The sequence below is a fragment of the Rhinoderma darwinii genome, chromosome 7, assembly GCF_050947455.1.
Source record: "Rhinoderma darwinii isolate aRhiDar2 chromosome 7, aRhiDar2.hap1, whole genome shotgun sequence".
Classification (NCBI taxonomy): Eukaryota; Metazoa; Chordata; class Amphibia; order Anura; family Rhinodermatidae; genus Rhinoderma; species Rhinoderma darwinii.
In genome coordinates this window covers 68,370,821-68,395,961 of record NC_134693.1, presented here as the reverse complement: position 1 = coordinate 68,395,961, position 25,141 = coordinate 68,370,821, and the positions used below count along the sequence as shown (strand labels likewise).

At 47.6% G+C, this 25,141-nt stretch overlaps 1 protein-coding gene across 3 annotated transcripts in view; it reads right to left on the bottom strand.

The window, feature by feature from the left end:
- Positions 1 to 25,141, bottom strand: part of FOXRED2 (FAD dependent oxidoreductase domain containing 2) — a 117,071-nt gene that overhangs the window by 5,369 nt on the left and 86,561 nt on the right. For all 3 annotated transcript variants that reach the window (XM_075833507.1, XM_075833509.1, XM_075833508.1), the window contains one exon: positions 2,194 to 2,364. In XM_075833507.1, coding sequence (XP_075689622.1) covers positions 2,194 to 2,364 — 171 coding nt within the window. The remainder of the gene's footprint in view (positions 1 to 2,193; positions 2,365 to 25,141) is intronic.

Here is a 25,141-nt window from a genome sequence, read left to right as displayed (position 1 = left end):
ATATATACCTATAGCTCTCATGGAGCTTGCTTGATGTACCACGATATACGTGGACAAGATGGCAATGACACGGTCTTAATTATCGCTGGACTTGAATAAATGAAAAAAACAAATAAATTGTGGTTTTTGTCTCTATTGGAGGTTTGCGCACTTTGCGTATATAACACATAGTGTTTTGACAGCGTTGCCTAGGCACCGGCTTATGCTAAGCGAGCATTGGCTGAGTAACATGGATGCCATGACAACAGTTGATGCTTTCATTCCATTGGTTAGCGCTGCTGCCTCTCATAGATGACTTTCAATTAGTCTGTGATTAGGGATATTATTCCCAATATTTGTCCAGGATTACGCGATTGGTGAGTGGCTCCTGTTTCCTCCTCCTTATGAATATTCATGAGCTTTTCTGACAATTGACGATTTTTTAAGTTTTATATGATGTATTTTCACTGTGCACTTTATTTGATATATGTACGATATATGTATGTAACATATGCACAATTTGAATGTACTTTAAATGCATTTTTTTGTATGCTTTTTACAATTCTGATGTAGTGATCACGAATTATGTATTCACAAGTGGAGGGTATAAAACCCTGATTGACACATATCACTATTGCTTGACAAAGGTCCTGCTGAGAGGACTGAAACATATCTATTTCTGTACATGGGTGAATAAACCACTATCTTTGCAACTACTTTTGGAGTGCTGTGTCTATTTCCTCGTTTGTGTATCCAATACAGGACCGTGTGGATGACGGTCAAGGACGCATAGCACCGTGATACTTGAATTCTCTGAAGTGCTGCTTTTTTCTACCTACTATATATATATATATATATATATATATATATATATATATAGTAAATCATTTCAAAATACGAGACAGCACACCTTGATAGTGAAAAAAGTGGATTTATTCACCACATGCGACGTTTCAGCCCTACTCCATGGGGCCTTTCTCAAGCATCATATATATATATCCATATCCGCGTATACAATTGATTTGGCTAGCGCTGTCCTGGCAGGGCACAGGATACCTCGCAATTTGGCGCTTTAGCGATGAAGCAGATGGTGCAATTGCGTCATCCTACCACTGTGCCGTTCCGCTTAATGAGGCCTGGAGTCATTGGAGGACTGTGTGGGAACGGGGACAGGTAATCATATGTTTTTTTTTCCTTTTACTGTGGGCAGAGTTGGGGGCCCTATCTATAGGGGACTATATAGGGGGCCCCATCTACAAGGGCACTATATAGAGGGGAGGCTACAGGAAACTACACAAATGGGTCGTGGCCCGGAGGCGTCATCATAGAGGTCTGGACCGGATGGAAAAGAAAAGAGAAAATGAACGACTCCAATCTGAGAAGACGTCACCTGTGAGTCACTAAATGTAAATGACTGATCAGTACTTTAGTATCTGCATGATCTGCAGCGAGATGATGGGTGTATTGTTCTTTTTTGTGAAACAGCAACTCCCAGCATATCCTTACCATTGTTCAGGCTATACTGCGACCTGTAGTTTTATGCCGTACAAACTTATATGGCAAGGATTATACTGAATTTGCTAATTATTTCTGTACGGAGCTGTATTTGTGCTCTTGCTGTATATATGTACGGAGCTCGGTTATGGTGCTGTATATATGTAATGAGCTTTGTTCTGCTGCTGTATATATGTACTGAGCTTTTATTCTGGTGTTGTATTTATGTACTGAGCTTGGTTCTGGCACCGTATCTGTGCATTAGCCAGGAGATTTGTCACGGCTTACTGTGCATGCCGCACTGTCCACCACCATTCTCACAGTGTACAGCCTAACTAAATGGGCTGAGCACGCTTACGATATTGAATGTGCACATATGGGCCTATACGTAGTGGGTGAGTTTAATATAATGTGTGGGTAGGTAGGTATTTACGCTTATGTAATTACATACATAGTGTGAAAATTCAGTTAAATATTCTGGACAGGGAACTTTTTTATTTAGAATCCACTTTAATATAGGGCGTATTTAGAATATTGTAATTGTTTTATTTGATTATTAGAATAATTTTCCATCGTGTGATACACCGCGAAAAATCACCACACCGCCCCCCTCCCGGTGCGTATGTCTTTGTAGGCAAAATGGAGAACCTGTTGTTAAAAATTTGAATCTCACCCCTGCGCAAATCCAATTCTAATTAGAAATATCGCTTTGTCTCTTACCTGCATAGAACGTTCTAAGGTCTTTATGTAAACAGTTTTCAAGAAAACGACGTAATGGGAGTATATGAGATTTAGAGCCAGTCCAGTCGGTAAGAAAATCCTCTACAACATGATGAATGTGGTCAGGACGTGGCAGAGGCCAACCTTGTGGGCGCAACTCCATTTGCTGCTCTGTAAATAGGAGAAATGCATTAAAAAACATGGAAAGACAGCATGCTTCTGCACATTGTCCAAATTCAATGTAAACACCACTAAAGAAGGGACTATTTAAAAAATGTGCTTTGGATCCATAAACTTTGTGATTATCAGTTTTAACCGTTTAGAGGACCCGGCCTATTTTGTTTGTTAAGTAACCAGCAATTTCTTTCCTTTTGTGCATCCCCCAAAGCTTTTTCCCCCGACGATTTAATTCTATGTTGGCTTGTTTTTAGCAAGGTAAGTTGTACTTTTCGAAAAGGTACCAACATATGGTACACATAATTTATTGATTAACTTTTATAAATTTTTTGAGAGGACAAAATGGGGAAAACAGAAAACTACAAATCCGAAATAGTTTTTTGGATTGTTTGTATATTGTTCACTGTGCAGTATACTTAATATCTTCCTCTACGTGTTGTGACAAATATGTCCATACCAAATATATGTGTTTTTTTTAATGTTTTATTTATTTTGCGCATTAAAAGCACTTCTTATAGAAAAACTGTTTTTTTTGTGTTGCCACCATTCCAGAGCCATAACTTTATTTTTCAAAGCTATATGAGGGTTTGCATGTTAAAGTCTCCAATACCACAACTTTGTGGTACATTTTGTAGCGCATGCTCAGGGATGCCGGCGCACTCCTTCTTCCCTGGCCTATTCCTGTAGGTTGGGTGCGCTCATCCCCATTCTTAAAGGGCCAGCGCTCGCACCAGGAATATTGCTCCCAGCCTATCCCAGCACACCCTGGACTTTTTAAGTTACTCTGACCACTTCCTCAGTGCTTGACCAATGTTAGTATTAATCCAGAGTTAGTCTGTGAAGGTCCCTTTTCCAGTTCCCTGTAACCTGTGTCTGTGACTATCCAGTATCCGTGTCCAGTGTCCATGGCGATTCCAGTATACATGATGACTCCAGTGTCCATGACCAGTTCAGTTTCCGTTAATCCTGCACAAGACAGTTTCAGATAATTCGGCACAAGCCAGCTTCCGATAATCCAACACAAGGCAGCTTTCGTTTATCTTGCACAAACCAGCTTCCGATAATCCGGCACAAACCAGCTTCCAATAATCCGACACAAGCCAGCTTCCGATAATCCAACACAAGGCAGCTTCCATTTATCCAGCGCAAGCCAGATTCCTATAATCCGGCATCAGACTGCCATCAAGGTACCATTGACTGTTATATACTTGTCTGGCAAGTAGCTAATTTGTAACGCAAAGTAGACAAGTGGGTCCACATTGCCCATGGACGTTACAGTTTGCTCACGCCATGGACCGCGCTGGTCAACCCAGGATGGCGGTGCAAGTGATTTCCAATTACACCAGGATCAGCTGCTACAGGCGGTTAATACAATCGCCAGTTGCCTGGACATCGCTCCTGTTCCTGCTCCAGCAGCTCCACAAGCTGTAGCTCCATCTACACCTCAGCCAGCCATCGTTCGTCAGCTGCGGAGCCGGAATTCAGTTGCCACTTCCGCCTTGCTATGATGGGGACTCCAAAACCTGTCGAGGCTTTCTCAATCAATGTAAAATCCACTTTAAATTGTATTCCCATATGTTTCCATCAGACCAGACGAAAATAGCCATTATAGTCTCCCTGTTGTCTGGTAAGGCCTTGGCATGGGTAAATCCCTTCTGGGAACATAAAGGACCGGAGTCCACTAGTCTGCAGCTCTTCCTGGACACCTTCCGTACCATCTTTGAGGAACCAGGCTGCACGTCTTCAGCCGCTGCCTCGCTTCTGACATGCCACCAAGAGGAATCGACAGTAGGAGAGAACGCAATACGGTTCCATACTCTGGCAGACGAGCTCGCTTGGAACAACGAGGCCTTTGTGGCAACCTTCTGACAGGGATTAGCCAGAAAAATCAAGGATGAACTGGCGGGTCGTGATCTCCCTTGTACCCTGAAAGCCGATTCTTCTGGCGATACGCATTGACATGTGGTTCCGAGAGCCTACCCAGGAGGTTCTTCGAGAGAGAAAGTCCTACAGAGACTGGCACCTACTTTTTAGAGACCCCTGCTACTTTCTTCTGCTGTCGTCCTTGAAGAACCCATGCAGGTGGACAGTCAGACTGTCTGACCTTGAACAGCAGCGCAAGCATTCTTCTGACTTATGTATGTACTGGGAAAAAAAAGAAAACCAAATGAAGGACAACACAACCTTTAAGCATAAAAATAAGATTCAACTTTATTAATCAACAAGATAACAATACGAAAATATAATAAAATGGAGCGTACAACCTTCACAGAAAAAACGGGAGAAAGAAAAAAGCACAAAAGGTGAGATGGGTACAAAGAATGTGTCAAGGTCATGGAAAAAATACCAGCGCCAGAGAAGGACCAGACCAACGTACATCCAACACGCGTTTCGCCGAAGATTCGTCAGGTGCACGGCGGTGTACGTGGGTCTGGTCCTTCTCTGGCGCTAGTATTTTTTCCATTGTACTATGTATGCATTTCCCACTTAGGGTTAACTATATGTATTTGGTCAGCATATTAGGCATTTGTACCTGTGTACTATGACATTTGGTTACTATCTGGATTATTTATGCCTATCATGATTTACCTGTGCTGGGATGCATTAACGAACTATATCACTATATGTCTTACATGAAGGACCTTGACAGTGTCTTTGTACCCATCTCACCGTACGTGCATTTTTCTTTCTCCCTCTTTTTCTGTGAAGGTTGTACGCTCCATTTTATTATATTTTAGAATTTTTATCTTGTTGATTAATAAAAAGTTGTATCTGATTTTTATGCTCAAAGGTCGTGTTGTTCCGCGTTTGGTTTTCTTTGAATTTGCTTCATACGAGCCATTTCTATATATATGGTGTAATGACGGGGTAGGGAGACAGACAGGTGAGCCCTAATCTACCCGCCACTCAGTCCCTGCCTACTTGTACGGCCCGTCCTAGGCGACGGCGTACAACTGGGCGACGGTCCCTACGCTCAATATGTGTACGACAGACAAACAGACAAGGGTACACAGAAGCTAAAGGAAATGGGGCAGTTGCCCACGGCAACACTGTGAGCAACAGGAGTAGTGAACGAGCCGAGTCAAACCAGGAGTGTACGAGGTACCAAACGCAGAGCAGGAGCGTAGTAGTAAAGCCAGGGTCAAAATGAAGCAAGGTCAATAATAATAGCAGGAGCAGCAGAGCCAGGAAACAGGAAAGAATCACAGGCAAAGACAAGCAGGAAATGAAGGTATAAATAGGCCAAGGGCGGGTGCTAGAACCGTCTGGCCAGGCTATGATAGGTTCTCCCACTCCTGAGCTTACCAGCCTGAGTGGTAGCAGATCGAGTCACTCTATCAGACCCAGGAGCAGGTGCAGACTGATTAACCACGGGCTTACCCCCCCCTTTTATGAGGGGCCACTGGACCCTTTCTAGGTGAACCTGGCTTATTGGGGAACCGAAGATGGAACCTTCTGAGCAATACCCCAGCGTGAACATCCCGGACGGGTACCCAAGTCCTCTCCTCAGGCCCGTATCCACTCCAATGGACCAGGTACTGGACGGAGCCTTGGACCATCCTGCTGTCCACAATCTTGGCCACCTCGAATTCTTCCCCTTCAGGGGTGAGAACAGGAACCGGAGGTTTCCTCGAGGTAGCCAAGGACGGGGAGCAGCATTTCAGGAGGGAGGCATAAAACACAGCCTATGATTATGTAATGACGGGGTAGTGAGACAGACAGATGAGTCCTAATCTACCGCCACTCAGTCCCTGCCTACTTGCATGGCCCGTCCTAGGCGACGGCGTACAACTGGGCGACGGTCCCTACACTCAATATGTGTACGACAGACAAACAGACAAGGGTACACAGAAGCTAAGGGAAATGGGGAAGTTGCCCACGGAAACACAGTGAGAAACGGGAGTAGTGAACGAGCCCAGTCAAACCAGGAGTGTACGAGGTACCAAATGCAGAGCAGGAGCGTAGTAGTAAAGCCAGGGTCAAAATGAAGCAAGGTCAATAATAATAGCAGGTGCAGCAGAGCCAGGAAACAGGAAAGAATCACAGGCAAAGACAAGCAGGAAATTAAGGTATAAATAGGCCGAAGGCGGGAGCTAGAACCGTCTGGCCAGGCTGTAATAGGTTCTCCCACTCCTCAGCCTACCAGCCTGAGTGGTAGCAGATCGAGTCACTCTATCAGACCTAGGAGCAGGTGCAGACTGATTAACCACGGACGTCGACACAGAAGCTGTGTCTGGCAGATCCTTTACACATGGGTTCCCTATTAGGAGATATTATGTATGTACTGTGGCTGCAAGGGTCATTTTGTGCGCCAATGTCCCCAGAAGCTGGGAAACTACAGTGCCTAGGGTTGATAGGAGGGAGTACCCCAAGTGGACTGATGCCTTCTGCAACATTCTCTCCTAAACTCTCAATTCCTGTAACAATCACCTCAGGTGAAGAATCACATTCTGTTTCTGCTTATCTGGAGCAGCTGCTGTAATGACGGAGTAGGGAGACAGACAGGTGAGCCCTAATCTACCCGCCACTCAGTCCCTGCCTACTTGCACAGCCCGTCCTAGGCGACGGCGTACAACTAGGCGACGGTCCCTACGCTCAATATGTGCACGACAGACAAACAGACAAGGGTACACAGAAGCTAAGGGAAATGGGGCAGTTGCCCACAGCAACACCGTGAGCAACAGGCGTAGATAACGAGCCGAGTCAAACCAGGAATGAACGAGGTACCAAACGCAGAGCAGGAGCGTAGTCAGTAAAGCCAGGGTCAAAATGAAGCAAGGTCAATAATAATAGCAGGAGCAGCAGAGCCAGGAAACAGGATAGAATCACAGGCAAAGGCAAGCAGGAAATGAAGGTATAAATAGAACGAGGGAGGGAGCTAGAACCGTCTGGCCAGGCTGTGATAGGTTCTCCCACTCCTCAGCCTACCAGCCTGAGTGGTAGAAGATCGAGTCACTCTAGCAGACCTAGGAGCAGGTGCAGACTGATTAACCACGGACGTCGACACAGAAGCTGTGTCTGGCAGATCCTTTACAGCTGCGAACTTCATTTACCAGGCTTTAGTAGACAGTCTCCACTTACCCACGCTCCTCTGGAGAAGCCTCTAGCGATAGCTTCCGTGAATGGTCAACCAATGCCAGATCCAATTCTCTCCATCGCAGAACCTTTGAGCAAACTCTCTCTGCCTGAAACCCAAGCCATGTCGGCATATGTCAAGGAGAAACTCGAAGGGGGTTTATTAGGAAATTTACTTCTCCAGCCGGAGCCGGATTCTTCTTAGTGGGAAAGGATGGCTCCCTCCAACGCCTGCATCAATTATTGTTGTCTGAATAAGATTACGGTCAAAAATAAGTACCCCTTACCGCTGATCTCTGAGCTCTGCAACAGAATCTATGGAGCCAAGATCTTCACTAAGCTGGATCTTCGTGGGGCTTATAATTTGATACGCATCCGAAAGAGTGATGAGTGGAAAACCGCATTCAACACCAGAGATGGTCACTATGAGTATCTTGTGATACCCTTGGACTATGTAATGCTCCAGCTGTTTCTTTGAAAATATTGTTTCAGGCCAAGGACTCCAGAAGGATCCAGAAACAGTCAAGTCTGTCTTAGATTGGCCTCCTCCACAAGCTCACCGTACCGTACAGAGGTTTTTGGGCTTTGCAAATTTCTACCGTCAATTTATCCCTAACTCTTCTCGGCTTACTGCTCCCATTTCAGCCCTCACCAAAAAGGGAGCAAATGCCAAGAATTGAAGGCCAAAGCCAAAACTGCATTTACTGAGCTCAAAAGCTCCTTCACGTCTGCCTCCGTTTTACATCATTCAGATATATCACGACAGTTCTCGTTGGAGGTTGATGCATCGTCCATTGGTGCTGGAGCACTTTATTTTCAAAGGAACCCTAAAGGAAAAGCAGTCTGTTGTGGTTTCTTTTACAAAATGTTCTCGGCAGCAGAAAGAAACCATTCCTTTGGTGATCAGGAGCTCATGGCTATTAAATTGGCTCTAGAAGAGTGGAGACATCTGTTGGAGGGCGCTGAACACCCTGTTGTCATCTATACTGACCATAAAAACCTCACCTTCACACAGTCGGCACAACATCTGAATCCACAGCAAGCCAGATGTTCCCTGTTCTTCTCCAGAATTAATTTTCTACTCCATTTCTGCCCAGCTGACAAAAATGTCAAATGCTCTATCCCGTTCATTTAAGACTACCGAGCTGGAAGAGGATCCTCAGCACATCATCGACTCTTCACGCATAATATTTGTTGCTTCTCTACAAATCAGAGACATTGTTCCAGGGAAAACCTATGTTCCTCCGGCAGACCAGAGAAAAATTCTCTCCTGGGGGCACAACATCAAGTTGGCAGGTGATTCCGGCACTCGGAAGACTCGAGCCTTTATCTCTCGTCACTATTGGTGGCCCACATTGCCCACAGATTTTGTGGACTATGTCTCCTTGTGTACCAATTGCGCTCAAAATAAAAGTTTCTCACTCCAGGCCTGTGGGTCTGCTTCAAACTTTGCCTGTCCCAAAAAGTTTAAAGTCAACACCAGCGTGTCCCTCTGCCTACACCTGTTACATCTCCAGTTCCTGCTGCGAATGTTTCCTATGGGAGTTTTCTTCAGATCTGGCAACAAACCAAGTCCACCATCCTGCAGGCGGTTGGACATATGAAGAGATATGCTGATAAGAAAAGAAGGCCACCTCCTCAGTTCCTTCCCGGGGTTAAGGCTTGGCTATCTTCAAAAAATATCTGCTTGAAAATCCCCTCCTATAAATTTGCTCCTAGATTCAGCGATCCCTTTGAGGCCTTGCAACAGATCAACCCTGTGTCATATAAACTACGCTTGCCTCCTACACTCAAAATTCCCAATTTATTCCATGTCTTTCTCCTGAAGCCTGTAGTCAACCGTTACAGCAAGTCTTCTGATTTTTCTACATCTCCCAGGAATACGGCTGATGTGTTTGAGGTCAAGGAAATTCTGTATCTCAAGAAGGTGGGAAGGAGGACCTTTTATTTTGTGGACTGGGAAGGGTTGGGTCATGAAGAGAGATCTTGGGAACCTGAAGAGAACATTGATACCCCTGCGCTGGCCCGGTACTGTAGCGCTGATGGCCGCGGGTCTCACTCACCCCAGCGGCCACCAGCTTACCTGTCCTCAGCACCGGCATCTCTCTGCTCAGAAACGCCAGCGCACTCTGCTCTCTACTCCGCTGGCCTATGCCCGTAGGGTTCTTGTCCCTGTTTGAGAACGGGAACTAGCGCGCATGCCAGGAATATTGCTCCCAGCACACCCTGGACGTTTTAAGGAAATCTGCCCACGTCCTCAGTGCCTGGACAATGTTAGTATTAACCCAGAGGCAGTCTGTGAAGGTTCCATTTCCAGTTCCCTGTGTCTGAGACGATCTAGTATCCGTGTCCAGTCCTGTATCTTGTGTCCTGTGTTTGTGTCAAGTCCATTATCCATGTCCAGTGTATCACGGTCTGTGGGTATGTGGACCCACTAGGCTGCACCACCGTAGTGGGGAGGCAGCTGACCAAGCAACAGAGCACCCAATCAATAAAAAGTCCCGCTCTAGGGTACCTGAATAGTCCAGACAGCGGCCGAGGCTTTAGCATAGATGTAGGTGGGTGCAGCAGGTTGTGCCAGACCTGGCGCATAACACTGGATGTGGCAGATGACACTGGACGTGGCAGAAGACACTGGATGCGGCAGATGACACTGGAAATGGCAGATGACATCAGGTGCAGTAGGACACGACTCCAACATGAACAGGCTCAGGAACAAGAACACATCACGTTATACAGGATACAGGGCACGGGTAACAACAGGAACAGGATAACACTGAGGGACCATGTGCAAGACTGACATGGGAATACTAACAACGCTCAGGTAATGAGCAAAAGGGCAGGGCCCTTCTTATAGTCCAGGGAATCATGGGCTAGTTGATGAAGATGATTGACATGTGCGCGCTGGCCCTTTAAGCCTGGGCACGAGCGCGTGCGCACCCTACGGGACACAGCGGACCAGAGCGGAAGTGAGCGCTGGCGTCTCCTGGGAAGGAGATGCAAACCAACGCTCACAGATCCACGGCCATGGCCGCCGGGGGGTAAGCAAACCCGATGGTCTGCGGCCACGGATGCCACAGTATTCCCCCTCTTACACCCCCCTTTTGGGACCAGAGCGAGAGAGGAACTTCTTAATGAGAGCAGGGGCACTGAGATTCTCCTCCGGCTCCCAGGACCTCTCCTCAGGACCAAACCCTCTCCAGTCCACCAAATAGAAAGTCCTTCCTCCCACCCTTTTGCAGTCCAGGATCTCCCTCACCTCAAACACATCAGATGAACCGCTGGGAGCAACTGCGGGACTGGGAGCCTCACTGTAGCGGTTCAGGACCACTGGCTTCAGGAGGGACACATGAAAGAAGTTGGCGATTTGGAGGGTAGGAGGCAGCCGAAGCTTATAGGAGACAGGGCCTATCTGTTGTAGCATCTCAAGAGGTCTGAGGAACTTGGGAGCAAACTTGTATGAAAGCACCTTTAAACTAATATTCTCTGAGGACAGCCAGACTTTGGTACCTGGAAGATACTGAGGCAGCTCTCTTCTTTTTATATCCGCTTTTTGCTTCATGCGATCGACTGCTAGCCAAATAGAGGACTGAGTCTGTTGCCAGATTTGCAGAAAGTCCCCAAATGCAGAGTCAGCAGCGGGTACCTGAGATGTAGCCGGCACAGGAAGAGGGACTCTAGGTTGACTGTATACAATGTAGAATGGTTTGGAAGTGGTGGACTCACTTGTGTGGTTGTTATACGAGAATTCGGCCCATGGAAGAAGCTGTACCCAGTTATCATGTTGTATGGAGATGAAGTGGCGGAGATAATTTTCCATGATCTGGTTAATCCTGTCGACTTGCCCATTGGACTGGGGGTGATAGGCTGAGGACAAGTCCAATGTCACATCCAGGAGTTTACAGAGGGCTCTCTGGAATTTTGAGGTAAATTTAACCCCCCGATCAGACACGATGTGAAGGGGCAAGCCATGCATGCGGAAGATGTGCTGAATCAAGAGACTTGCCAATCGGGGAGCAGAAGGTAGGCCGGTCAGCGGGATAAAATGTGCTATCTTCGAGAACCGGTCCACCACCACCCAGACAGTGGGAGGAAGGTCTGTGATAAAGTCCATCCCAATGTGCTGCCAGGGGACATTAGGTACAGGCAAAGGTTGGAGCAGGCCGGCAGGCGTCGAGTGAGCAACCTTGTTAGAAGCACACACCATGCAGGAAGAGACAAAGTCCACAACATCTTTGGGTAGTGTGGGCCACCAGAAATTACGAGTAATCAGGTTTCGGGTTTTACGAACACCAACCAGTTTAGAGCTGTTTCCCCAGCGGTGAATTATTCTCCTGTCGGCCAACCGAACAAAAGTCCATCCCGGAGGGATGTCTCTAACCTGCAAAGGATTGGCAGTGACAATGCAGGACAGGTCTATGATACTTTGAAGAGACTCTACTGTGTCATCCGCCTCAAGTGACCTGGACAGGGCATCGGCCCTCACATTCGTCAGTGGGACGGTAGTGGAGTACAAACTGGAAACGGGTGAAGAACAGCGACCACCTGGCTTGACAGGGGTTTAGGCGTTGAGCCGACTAGAGATAGGTGAGGTCCTTGTGGTCGGTGTAGATCAGGATGGGGTGAGCTGCGCCCTCTAGCAGATGTCTCCACCTCTCCAGAGCCAATTTGATGGTCAGTAGTTCCCAATCCCCAATAGAGTAGTTGCGCTCTGCAGAGGAAAAAAGTCTCGAGTAATAGCCACATACTACTGCATTTCCTTTGGAATTCCTCTGGAACAGAAGTGCACCTGCACCAACAGAAGAAGCGTCCACCTCCAATGAGAACTGCCGAGACACGTCAGCATGATGGAGGATCGAGGCTGAAGTGAAGGCTTTCTTGAGGCTATTAAATGCAGATTCTGCCTCTGGAGTCCGCACGTTGACGTTCACACCCTTCTTGGTAAGGGTAGAGGTGGGGGCAGTCAGTGATGAGAAGTTTGGGATAAACTGCCAGTAGAAGTTGGCGAATCCCAAAAAATGCTGTATGGACCTCAGGCCTCGAGGACGTGGCCATTCCAGAAGAGACTTTACTTTCTCAGGATCCATCTTGAGACCTTGATCCGAGATGATGTAGCCCAGGAAGAGCAGAGAATTCTTTTCATAGACGCACTTCTCCAGCTTTGCATATAGACGATTCTCCCTTAATCGCAGTAGAACATGACGGACATGCCTCCGATGAGTCGTCGGATCTGGGGAGAAAATCAAAATATCATCGAGATAGACTACAACACAGACATAGAGGAGATCTCAGAAGATATCATTGACGAATTCCTGGAAGACCGCGGGAGAATTACACAGTCCGAAGGGCATCACCAGGTATTTGTAGTGCCCGTCTCAGGTGTTGAACGCCGTCTTCCACTCGTCACCTTGACGGATTTAGATCAAATTATAAGCCCCACGAAAGTCTAATTTTGAAAAAAATCCTGGCTCCTTGTATACAGCCAAACAGTTCAGATATAAGTGGCAACGGATATTTGTTCTTAACCGTGATCTGGTTGAGACCACGGTAGTCAATGCAGGGTCAAAGAGATCAGTCATTCTTTTTAAGGAAGAAGAACCCGGCCCTGGCCGGGGAGGAAGACTTTCGTATGAGACCCCTCTCCAAATTCTCCTGGATATAGACTGACATGGATTGAGTCTCTGGCAAAGAGAGAGGATATACCCATCCACGGGGAAGAGAGGCATTTGGAACCAGTTCAATGGGGCAGTCCTAAGTCCGATGTGGGGGCAGCGTCTCAGCCTCCCTCTTGCTGAAGACATCTGCAAACTGAGCGAAATGAGGGGGTAATCCTGCCAATGACTGAGGCAGAGGAGGCTGGACAGGATGGATCTGCAGCAGACAGCGATCGAGACATTTGGAGCCCCATTGAAGAACCTCTCCAGAATTCCAGTCCAGGACTGGGGCATGTAATCGAAGCCAAGACAGACCCAGCAGAACAGGATTGACGGCTTTGAGCAAAACAAGAAACAAAATCAGTTCTGAATGAAAGGCTCCAACTTGGAGCTTCAGCGGCTTGGTCTCAGATACAATCGGATCAGGCAAGGGCAGTCCATTCCCCGAGGCAACAGTCAAAGATTTCTCCAGAGGAACTGTGGGCAACTAGAGATGATCCACTAGATCCTTTTGGATTAAGTTTGACTACGTGGTGCGTTTTCTCGCCGGACACTATGGTTACAGGAATGGTTAGCCTGGAATTGAATCTTTTATTTGGTACCATTCCGCCTAGGGTCGTCTCTCCAACCAATGCTAGGCACTAGGGTCTCTCTGGCCTCTGGGGACACAAATGCACAACATGGTCTCCGAGGCCGCAATACAAAGTCCTGTAGCGCGTCTGCATTGTCTCTCCTGGGTAGACCATTTGGCCCTGTCCATCTGCATTGGCTCTTCTGGTGGGACGACTGAAGAGGACAGTAGGGATTTCTGGAAAGTAGAAGCCAACCTTGGAAATCCTCTCCCCCGGAGTACCTCTTGTAAACGCTCCCGGATCCTCATGTCAACCCGGGTGGCTAGTAGGATGAGATCGTCCAGGGTAGGTGGCAGATCGCGAGCAGTCAGCTCGTCTTTAATCCCAGAAGACAGTCCCTGCCAGAATGTGGCCACCAAGACCTCATTGTTCCAGGTTAGTTCAGCAGCCAGGGTACGAAACTTAATGGCATACTCTCCCTGGTGTAGGGTCAGCAGGGATGCAGCAGCAGAAGAAACTCTCCCAGATTCCTCAAATATCGATCGGAAAGTCCGTAAAATGTACTGCAAGTCACGAGTCTCTGGTCCCTGATGTTCCCACAGGGGATTTGCCCATGCCAGGGCTTTGCCAGTAAGGAGAGAGATTATGAAGGCGATCCTAGCGTCATCAGAGGAGAAGGCCCTGGCATGTAGTCTGAAGTGGATCTGGCCCTGATTCAGAAATCCCCCGCAGGACCATCATAGCGAGGAGGTAGCGGCAGGAAGCATATGGGATCGGCACTGGTACAAATAGGAGGTGTAGGGGGAACGGTGACGACTGTGGCTTCAACAACCAGGCGATGTGCAATGGCGTTCACTGACAGGAGGAGTTGGTCTTGCCGTATCTGAAGGTCTTGCATCTCTGCCAGCATGGCTTGTGCCGTCAAGGTCTCAGGTTGACCAGCGGGGTCCATGGCCTGAGTGTACTTTCACGGTCTGCGGGAATGTGGACCCACTAGGCTGCACCGCCGTAGCGGGGAGGCAGCTGGCCAAGCAACAGAGCACTCAATACAAAGTCCCGCTCTAGGGTACCTGAATAGTCCAGACAGTGGCCGAGGCTTTAGCACGGATGTAGGTTGGTGCAGCAGGTCACGCCAGACGTGGCGGGTGACAGCAGGTGCAGCACGTTGCGCCAGACATGGCGGATAACATTGGATGTGGCAGATGACAGCAGGTGCAGTAGGACACGACTCCAACACTAACAGGCTCAGGAACAAGAACACAGCACGGGTAACAACAGGAACAGGATAACTGTTAGGGATCTGCCAGGTACTACGTCTAGGTATACTCCTGGGATTAATCAATCCACACCTGAGGCCAGACCTGTTCGACTGACACCATCTCCCACCAACCAGGGTGGCAGGCTCAGGAGTGGGAGAGCCTATCGCGGCCTGGTCAGTCGGAGTTAGCTCCGCCCCCTGTCCATTATTACCTGCCGTGTTCTCCTCCTCAGTGCTTGTAATTCTTTTGGATTCCTGGCCCCACTGCTGCTTGCTCCAGCCTGCTTCTGCCTTGCTGCTGTTCTGCTTAACCTGCTTGCTTTGCCTCCGGCTTGCTTCCTCCTCCGTGCTCACCTGGGTATACTCCACTTTATCCTGATCCTGACCACTCGTTCGCCGCTCCGTTTCCTCGCGGCGTTCCGTGGGCTGCTGCCCCTTCCCTTGCGTGTTCCCTGTTTGTTCTCCCGTGCACTTAGACAGCGTAGGGACCGCCGCCCAGTTGTACCCCGTCGCCTAGGGCGGGTCGTTGCAAGTAGGCAGGGACAGGGCGGTGGGTAGATTAGGGCTCACTTTCCCTTCACCTCCTTCCTGCCATTACCTAATTACAAGCCCATACCTAGTCTACCATTTCTCCTACGCTACGCTATCATGGACCCCCTTGAGACCCTGACCCAGCAGATGCAGGGCCTCTCCCTACAGGTCCAGGCCCTGGCCCAGAGGGTCAACCAGGGTGACGCTGCCTTAGTAGTACCCCTCACCTCACCTCTAGAACCCGACCTCAAGTTACCTGACCGGTTCTCAGGGGACCGTAAGACGTTTCTCTCCTTCCGGGAGAGTTGCAGACTGTATTTCCGCCTAAAACCCCACTCCTCAGGTTCCGAGAACCAGCGGGTGGGTATCATCATATCCCGACTCCAGGAAGGGCCCCAGGAGTGGGCCTTCTCCTTGGCTCCTGACGCCCCTGAACTTTCCTCTGTTGATCGTTTTTTCTCTGCGCTCGGACTCATTTACGACGAGACTGACAGGACTGCTTTAGCCGAGAGTCAGCTGGTGACCTTACGTCAGGGTAGGAGACCGGTTTAGAAATACTGCTCTGATTTTAGAAAGTGGTGCGTAGCTTCTCGGTGGAACGATCCGGCCCTAAGGTGCCAGTTTAGGTTAGGATTATCTGACGCCCTGAAGGATCTGCTGGTTAGCTACCCCTCTTCTGACTCCCTTGACCAGGTTATGGCCCTAGCAGTACGACTTGACCGACGTCTCAGGGAACGTCAGCTGGAACGCTTCAATGTGCTCCCCTCTGACTTTTCTGCGATCCCCCCCGAGGTCCCGTCTCCTCGCCCCTCCACGGAGGACTCGGAGGTACCTATGCAACTCGGGGCCTCCATGTCCCCTCGACAACGTAGGGAGTTTCGCAGAATGAATGGTCTCTGCTTCTACTGTGGGGACGACAAGCATCTTCTGAACACCTGTCCCAGGCGCAAGAATAAAAAGCCGGAAAACTTCCGCGCCTAAGTGATCATCGGGGAGGTCACTTGGGCGCAAAGGTATTTCCCGTTAATGTGAAACGCAATAAAATTTTGCTTCCCTTTCAGGTCTCGTTTGCTGGCCGGTCTGCCACGGGCAGTGCTTTCGTGGATTCTGGCTCATCTGCTAATATCATGTCTGTGGAATTTGCTATGTTTCTTAAGATGCCATTTATTGATTTACCTTATCCTATCCCTGTAGTAGGTATCGACTCAACTCCCCTTGCTAATGGTTATTTTACTCAGCATACTCCTGTTTTTGAACTCCTGGTTGGCTCCATGCATTTGGAGCAGTGCTCTGTACTGGTGATGCAGGGATTATCGTCTGATCTGGTATTAGGTCTTCCCTGGTTGCAGCTGCATAATCCCACGTTTGATTGGAATACTGGGGATCTCACCAAATGGGGTAGTGAATGTCTTATGTCATGTCTTTCTGTTAACTCTATTTCTCCCCGGGAGGAGGTAAACACGCTTCCTGAGTTTGTTCAGGACTTCGCCGATGTGTTTTCTAAGGAGGCCTCCGAGGTGTTGCCCCCCCATAGAGATTACGATTGCGCCATCGATTTGGTGCCTGGTGCCAAGCTTCCTAAGGGTAGGATATTTAATCTTTCATGTCCTGAATGTGAAGCTATGAGGGTGTATATCCAAGAATGCCTGGCCAAGGGTTTCATTCGCCCCTCGACTTCTCCTGTAGGTGCTGGCTTCTTCTTCGTGGGGAAGAAGGATGGTGGTCTTAGGCCGTGCATTGATTATCGTAACCTGAATAAGGTCACCGTAAGGAACCAGTACCCACTTCCTTTGATTCCGGATCTTTTTAATCAGGTTCAGGGAGCCCAATGGTTTTCTAAGTTCGATCTACGGGGGGCATATAACCTTATCCGCATCAAAGAGGGGGATGAGTGGAAAACTGCGTTCAACACACCCGAGGGTCATTTTGAATACCTGGTCATGCCCTTTGGGTTGTGTAATGCCCCTGCTGTCTTCCAGAATTTTATTAATGAAATCCTGAGAGATTACCTGGGTAATTTTCTTGTTGTGTACCTTGATGACATACTGGTGTTTTCCAAGGACTGGTCCTCCCACGTGGAGCATGTCAGGAAGGTGCTCCAGGTCCTTCGGGAGAATAATCTGTTTGCTAAGACTGAAAAATGTGTCTTTGGGGTACAGGAGATACCATTTTTAGGGCAAATCCTCACTCCTCATGAATTCCGCATGGACCCTGCCAAGGTTCAGGCTGTGGCGGAATGGGTCCAACCTGCCTCCCTTAAGGCGTTACAGTGTTTTTTAGGGTTCGCCAACTATTACAGGAGATTTATTGCCAACTTCTCGGTCGTCGCTAAGCCTCTTACGGACCTTACTCGCAAGGGTGCTGATGTCCTCCATTGGCCCCCTGAGGCCGTCCAGGCCTTTGAGACCCTCAAGAAGTGCTTTATCTCGGCCCCCGTGCTGATTCAGCCCAACCAAGAGGAGCCATTTATTGTGGAGGTTGACGCATCCGAGGTGGGAGTGGGGGCCGTCTTGTCCCAGGGTACCAGCTCCCTCACCCATCTCCGCCCCTGTGCTTACTTCTCTAGGAAGTTTTCGCCCACGGAGAGTAACTATGATATTGGCAACCGCGAACTTCTAGCCATTAAATGGGCTTTTGAAGAGTGGCGGCACTTCCTGGAGGGGGCCAGACACCAGGTAACGGTCCTTACGGATCACAAGAATCTGGTTTTCCTAGAATCGGCCCGGAGGCTTAATCCTAGACAAGCTCGGTGGGCACTATTCTTTACCAGATTTAATTTCTTGGTTACCTATAGGGCTGGTTCCAAGAATATTAAGGCTGATGCCGTCACGTAGTTTCATGGCCAATCCTCCTTCCGAGAAGGATCCTGCTGGTATTTTACCCCCTGGTATAATCGTTTCTGCCACGGATTCTGATTTAGCTTCTGATATCGCGGCTGATCAGGGTGCAGCTCCCGGGAACGTCCCTGGGGACAAACTGTTTGTTCCCCTGCAATACCGGCTAAGGGTACTCAGGGAAAACCATGACTCCGCTCTATCTGGTCATCCTGGCATCTTGGGCAACAAACACCTCATTACCAGAAACTATTGGTGGCCTGGGTTGCCTAAAGACGTTAGGGCTTACGTCGCCGCTTGTGAGGTTTGCGCTAGGTCCAAAACCCCTAGGTCCCGACCTGCGGGCCTACTACGTTCCTTGCCCATTCCCCAGAGACCTTGGACCCATATCTCCATGGATTTTATCACCGATTTGCCTCCATCTCAGGGCAAGTCGGTGGTGTGGGTGGTAGTAGACCGCTTCAGCAAGATGTGCCACTTTGTGCCCCTTAAGAAGCTACCTAACGCCAAGACGTTAGCTTCTTTGTTTGTGAAACACATCCTGCGTCTCCATGGGGCCCCAGTCAATATCGTTTCTGACAGAGGGGTACAATTTGTTTCCTTATTTTGGAGAGCTTTTTGTAAAAAGTTGGAGATTGTCCTTCTCCTCTGCCTTCCATCCTGAAACTAATGGCCAAACGGAAAGGACTAACCAATCCCTGGAACAATATTTAAGGTGTTTCATCTCCGACTGTCAATTCGATTGGGTCTCATTCCTTCCCCTTGCTGAATTTTCCCTGAATAACCGGGTCAGTAACTCGTCAGGGGTCTCCCCGTTTTTCTGTAATTTCGGGTTTAACCCAAGGTTCTCCTCCGCTTCCCCTGGTTGTTCCAATAATCCTGAGGTAGAGGATGTTCATCGGGAACTGTGCACTGTCTGGGCCCAGGTTCAGAAGAACCTAGAGGCGTCCCAGAGCGCACAAAAGAATCAGGCGGATAGTAGACGTTCTGCTAACCCCCGGTTTGTCGTCGGGGATCTGGTCTGGTTGTCGTCCAGGAACTTGCGCCTTAAGGTCCCGTCCAGGAAGTTTGCCCCCCGATTTATTGGACCTTATAAGATCATTGAAGTCCTCAACCCTGTATCCTTCCGTCTGGAGCTGCCCCCATCCTTTCGCATACATGACGTCTTCCATGCCTCCCTCCTTAAACGCTGCTCCCCGTCCTGGTCCCCCTCGAGGAAACCTCCTGTTCCCGTTCTCACCCCTGAGGGGGTGGAATTCGAGGTGGCCAAGATTATGGACAGTAGGATGGTCCAGGGCTCCCTCCAGTACCTGGTCCATTGGAGAGGATACGGGCCGGAGGAGAGGACTTGGGTACCTGCCCGTGATGTTCACGCTGGGGTATTGATCAGGAGGTTCCACCTTCTCTTCCCTACTAAACCGGATCCTCTTAGTAAGGGTCCGGTGGCCCCTCATAAAAGGGGGAGTACTGTTAGGGATCTGCCAGGTACTACGTCTAGGTATACTCCTGGGATTAATCAATCCACACCTGAGGCCAGACCTGTTCGACTGACACCATCTCCCACCAACCAGGGTGGCAGGCTCAGGAGTGGGAGAGCCTATCGCGGCCTGGTCAGTCGGAGTTAGCTCCGCCCCCTGTCCTTTATTACCTGCCGTGTTCTCCTCCTCAGTGCTTGTAATTCTTTTGGATTTCTGGCCCGACTGCTGCTTTCTCCAGCCTGCTTCTGCCTTGCTGCTGTTCTGCTTAACCTGCTTGCTTTGCCTCCGTGCTCACCTGGGTATACTCCACTTTATCCTGATCCTGACCACTCGTTCGCCGCTCCGTTTCCTCGCGGCGTTCCGTGGGCTGCTGCCCCTTCCCTTGCGTGTTCCCTGTTTGTTCTCCCGTGCACTTAGACAGCATAGGGACCGCCGCCCAGTTGTACCCCGTCGCCTAGGGCGGGTCGTTGCAAGTAGGCAGGGACAGGGCGGTGGGTAGATTAGGGCTCACTTTCCCTTCACCTCCTTCCTGCCATTACAATAACACTAAGGGACCATTTGCAAGACTGACATGGGAATACTAACAAAGCTCAGGCAATGACCAAAGGGGCAGGGCCCTTCTTATAGTCCATGGAACCATGGGCTAGTTGATGATGATGATTCTCATGTGCGCGCTGGCCCTTTAAGTCTACGGGACACAGCGGACCGGAAGTGAGCGCTGGCGTCTCCTGGGAGGGAGATGCGAACTAGCGCTCAAAGATCCACAGCCGTGGGCGCCAGGGGGTAAGCAAATCCGACGGTCCGCAATCACGGACGCCACACAGTGTCTGTGGCGACTTCAGTGTCTATGGCGACCCCAGTGTCCATGACCAGTTTATCTTCCGATAATCCGGCACAAGCCAGCTTCCGATAATCTGGCACAAGCCAGCTTCCATTTATCCAGCACAAGCCAGCTTTCAGTAATTCGGCACCAGCCTGCTATCAAGGTACCATTGACCAGTGTTTGTTATATAATTGTCTGGCCAGCAGCTACTTTGTTACGCAGAGTAGTCCACTGTGTCCACAATGCCCGTGGAGGTTACACATATGACTTGTTGATTTATTATTATTTATCTTCTTGCGGGCATTAATGGACATAATGAAAAAATATCATCAGTTCCACAGATGAGGTGACAAACCACCGAGGCCGTTACAACTGAATGTCATGTTTTTCACCATTCCCAAGATGTAATAGTACAGCGGTTTTCAGGAGTGACCCGCATATGTGATGGAAGCTCCTGCCGACGCTCTTGCCAGGAATTCCGCTCCTAAAGGGAGTCCTTGAAGTCACTGTCCATATATGTCAGTGGCTTCTCCAGGAGCGGAATCAGCTAAGAAGATATACTGTATAGGCGAGTGTGGTCGATGCTCTGGCTGGGGATTCTGCTCCTAGAGGGAGCCCCAATGGCGCTGTCTACAGAACGGGGTGGCGCTATATTCAAGAGGGTGTGGCACTATCTATATGGGCATTGTGGCACTATATGGGCACTATCCACAGGGGACACTGTGGTGTAATCTACATGGGCACTGTGTGTGGCACTATCTACATGGGCACTGTGGCACTATGTGGGAACTCACTTTACATGTGGGCACTGACACTAGGGGCAGCTAAGGGGGCATTATACTGTAAGGGGGAAGCTATGGGGCATTATACTGTATGGGGGCAGCTATGGGGACAATTTTACTTTATGGGGGAATCTGTGTGGGCATTATACTGTAAGGGGAATCTGTTTTGGCATTATACTGTATGGGGCAGCTATGGGGCATTATACTGTATGGGGGCAGCTATGGGTGCAATATACTGTATGGGGGCAGTTATAGGGGCATTATACTTTATGGGGGCAGATATGGGTCATTAAACTGCATGGAGGAATTTGTGTGGGCATTATACTGTATCTGTACTGGTTTTATACTGTATAAAGGCAATTTTTAATGTATGGGGGAAGCTATTTGGCATTCTACTGTGTGAGAGGCACTATGGGGTATTATACTGTGTGGGGCAGCTGTAGGGGCATAATACTTTGTGGGGGGTCCTATGTTTGCATTATACTGTGGGGAGGCACTACAGGAGCATGAACTGTGTGTGTGCTGAACCTGGTGTGTATGGGTGGGGATTTGGTGGGGTTAGAGGCAAGGCTTAAAAAGGAAAAAAAAAAGGAAAAGAGCTTTGCAATATTTGAAACTTGGGAGGTATGTTTATTATACCTTGGATTTACCTGTTCTGTTACCTGTATTTGACCCAGATAAATGGACTATGCTACCTGTTTTGCCACTCTGTACTTCTGTGTTTTGACTACCCCTGCTATGGCACTGGCTCCGTTTAGTGCTATTTAGCTATTTTTGCACAGTTTTGATTCTGTAGGTGACTACGAGACCTTCCATTGCTACCAGCAACTACCTGCTTCTTTGCCTTTCCCTCTACCTGGTTCTTGATTACGCTATTAAGAATTAACTACTGGACATCATACACGCACAGGCTGTTCCAAAATCAACATTTTTCACCAGACTATAAATGTCTGATCACTGGGGATCTACCACTTGAACGAAGGTGCCAAGCCGACCGACTGACCGCAGTTCAGAGAAGTTTGAATGGCCTGACAGTCGATCCATTCTGACGGATGGCCGACCGCTGTAGCAATCCCAGTCAGTCCCATAGCCTAGGAATGGAGAAGCAGCGCGCATGCTCGACCGACACTCTATTCAAAGTCCTTTACACTGCGATCGTGTGGTAAGGAGGAACAGGAGACTCGGGACCCTTTTTCTTGTGATCGGTGGGGTCCTAGCAGTGGTGCCCAAAGCAATCAAGCATTTATTCCCTATCCTGTACATAAGTGATAAATGTGGATCTTGGGACAAAGCCTTTAAAACTGTAACAAGACCCAAAACAAAATTGCGGGAAAAAAGGTTGCTAGAGGTGAAACATGCACTCCTATATAATTATTTCTCTGTGCACCTCAGAGACAGGTTTTTTAAAGTCCTGGTCCATGTAATAAATAGCCGAGAGAACAATATTTTTTTTCTTTCTTTAGGTTTTGTTATGTTTTTTAATAATTGATCACTTCTCACAATAAGTACAGTGCCACAAAAATGGATGTGAAAAATGGGCAAATCTCTGCTACACTGGGTTAGTGCATATTCCTCGCATATTTGTAAGAACTGTCATTTAATGACAAAAATTTTTTGCATTTATATGGTTTAAAGAAAAAAAAAGTTGTGATACAGTACACAATCATACACAAATGCCAACCTATTCATAACAATTTTGAAAATTCATATCTAAAAACACTTCTTTTAAGGTGGATGCGTAGGTAGCAGGGGACAGGTGGGGCACTGGACCTGGGCCCTCTGAAATGGTGGAGCCCAGAAGCAGGCTGGGATGCGGTGTCATGTCCCGAGTTGCAACTGTTTATGCGTCCTCAGGATGCAGCTCCCAGCTCCAGCATTCACTGTGTAACGCCGGCCGGGAGTGCCTCGGTGCAGACAGGCGGGTGAATAATTAGCAAAATGAGTTATGAATATATCAACACACGAAAGATGTATAAACAAAAAATAATAAAATTGTGCAAATAGGCAATATCTAAAGGACCGGGTGGAAACCGTCTTTTTGGTATCTTAAGGTGTCATCTATTGCAGTATTGGTATATCCCTGAGTATCTATATCTGATGGACTAGTCCTTGTGTTTATATATGCATAACAAATTTTGCTAATTATTCACCAGCACTTTATGTATATTTATGTGGTATGTATTTTGTTACTTTTCGATATATATATTTTTTTACACTTTTTTATAACTTAATATTAATATTCTAATTTATTATATACAGATGGGATTTTTCCTCACTAACATGCATTATTTATTTATATTTCATATTATTCACTTATTTGTATACTGTACCAATGTATTATTAATATTTGTAGTGATTTGTACACATGAAGTTTGATTACAATGATATGTTTATTGTATTATATTATCAGAATTTTCTTATTCATATTTAGGGTATTAATGCTTTTTGCTAATATCAGCGCAGTTCATTTGTTATGTTATCATATATATTCATCTATGCACTGTATGGTAACTGTTACAACGAATATGCCTGAGGATTAGGGTATAGTTTTATTCACTATATAATAAGTAATAGCTAAAATTGATTATAACAAATATGAGGCTTCGGCTATAATGTATGAGTTAAACACTTGCTAGGGTATTAATTTATGTTTCTTACAATGCTATTATGGCACTTTTCTGAGGGTGGAGACACCGGTAAAGCTTTTTGAGTAGGTATTTTATAAGTACAAACATCATGACCAGCTACATTAGATCGTATAAGTATATATAACATACCTCGATCAAGTGCGCATGCGCAGGCGACCTTAGCGACTCACTACGAGCCGGTATCTTGATGTACATGTGATAAAAGGCGTTGCGATGATGTAATCACGCGCACATATCACGTGGTACATAACGCCCATATCACGTTATGAGCAGTTATGGACAAACGCGGTCATGATGCCGATGAATGATGTAGGTATTTATCTAATATATTTTCCACCTGGTAGACTCATATGTAATTGGTCATTGTATAGGATAAATAGGAAGTGTGTATTTGTAAGCGTCACCCCCAGACGAAGGCGGAAGCCGAAACGCGTTGGGGCAGGTCGCCAATCCTGAGTTCCAGCCACATGGGTCAGTACTTCACTCTCCATCTTAGATTTCCCTGAAACTATTTTGCAACATGCACTTGATAGCCAGTACCTGCAAATCAAATGGAATAGTGACATAGGCTCTGTACTAGATTCCCCATAGGGACTGCTAATAATATAGGCCCAACACATGTTTTATGCTATGCATATTATGCCTGATCTCTTCTTTGCACTATGCACTTTTTTGTGGCCTGTATAATACGTATTCTGGTATATCCAAATATCTGCTGAACACTTACTCTTCTTTTAGCGATCCTCTTGTTATCCGTGATTCATTTTTAATATTGTGTATATGTAATTGTTATAATTTATGGAATAAAAAGATTGTTTTTTATATTTGACTTATAGACTCTGTTTCTTTTTTTTGGTGTTATATTGTATATTAGGAGTACAGTCGTGTTACTTGGGAGGATTTAACATGTAGAATGATGCATATGTATGCCCTATATATAGGTTCTATTAGAAAGAATTAATGTACAGGGTGGGCCATTTATATGGATACACCTAAATAAAATGGGAATGGTTGGTGATATTAACTTCCTGTTTGTGGCACATTAGTATATGGGAGGGGGGAAACTTTTCAAGCTGGGGTGTTGACCATGGCGGCCATTTTGAAGTCGGCCATTT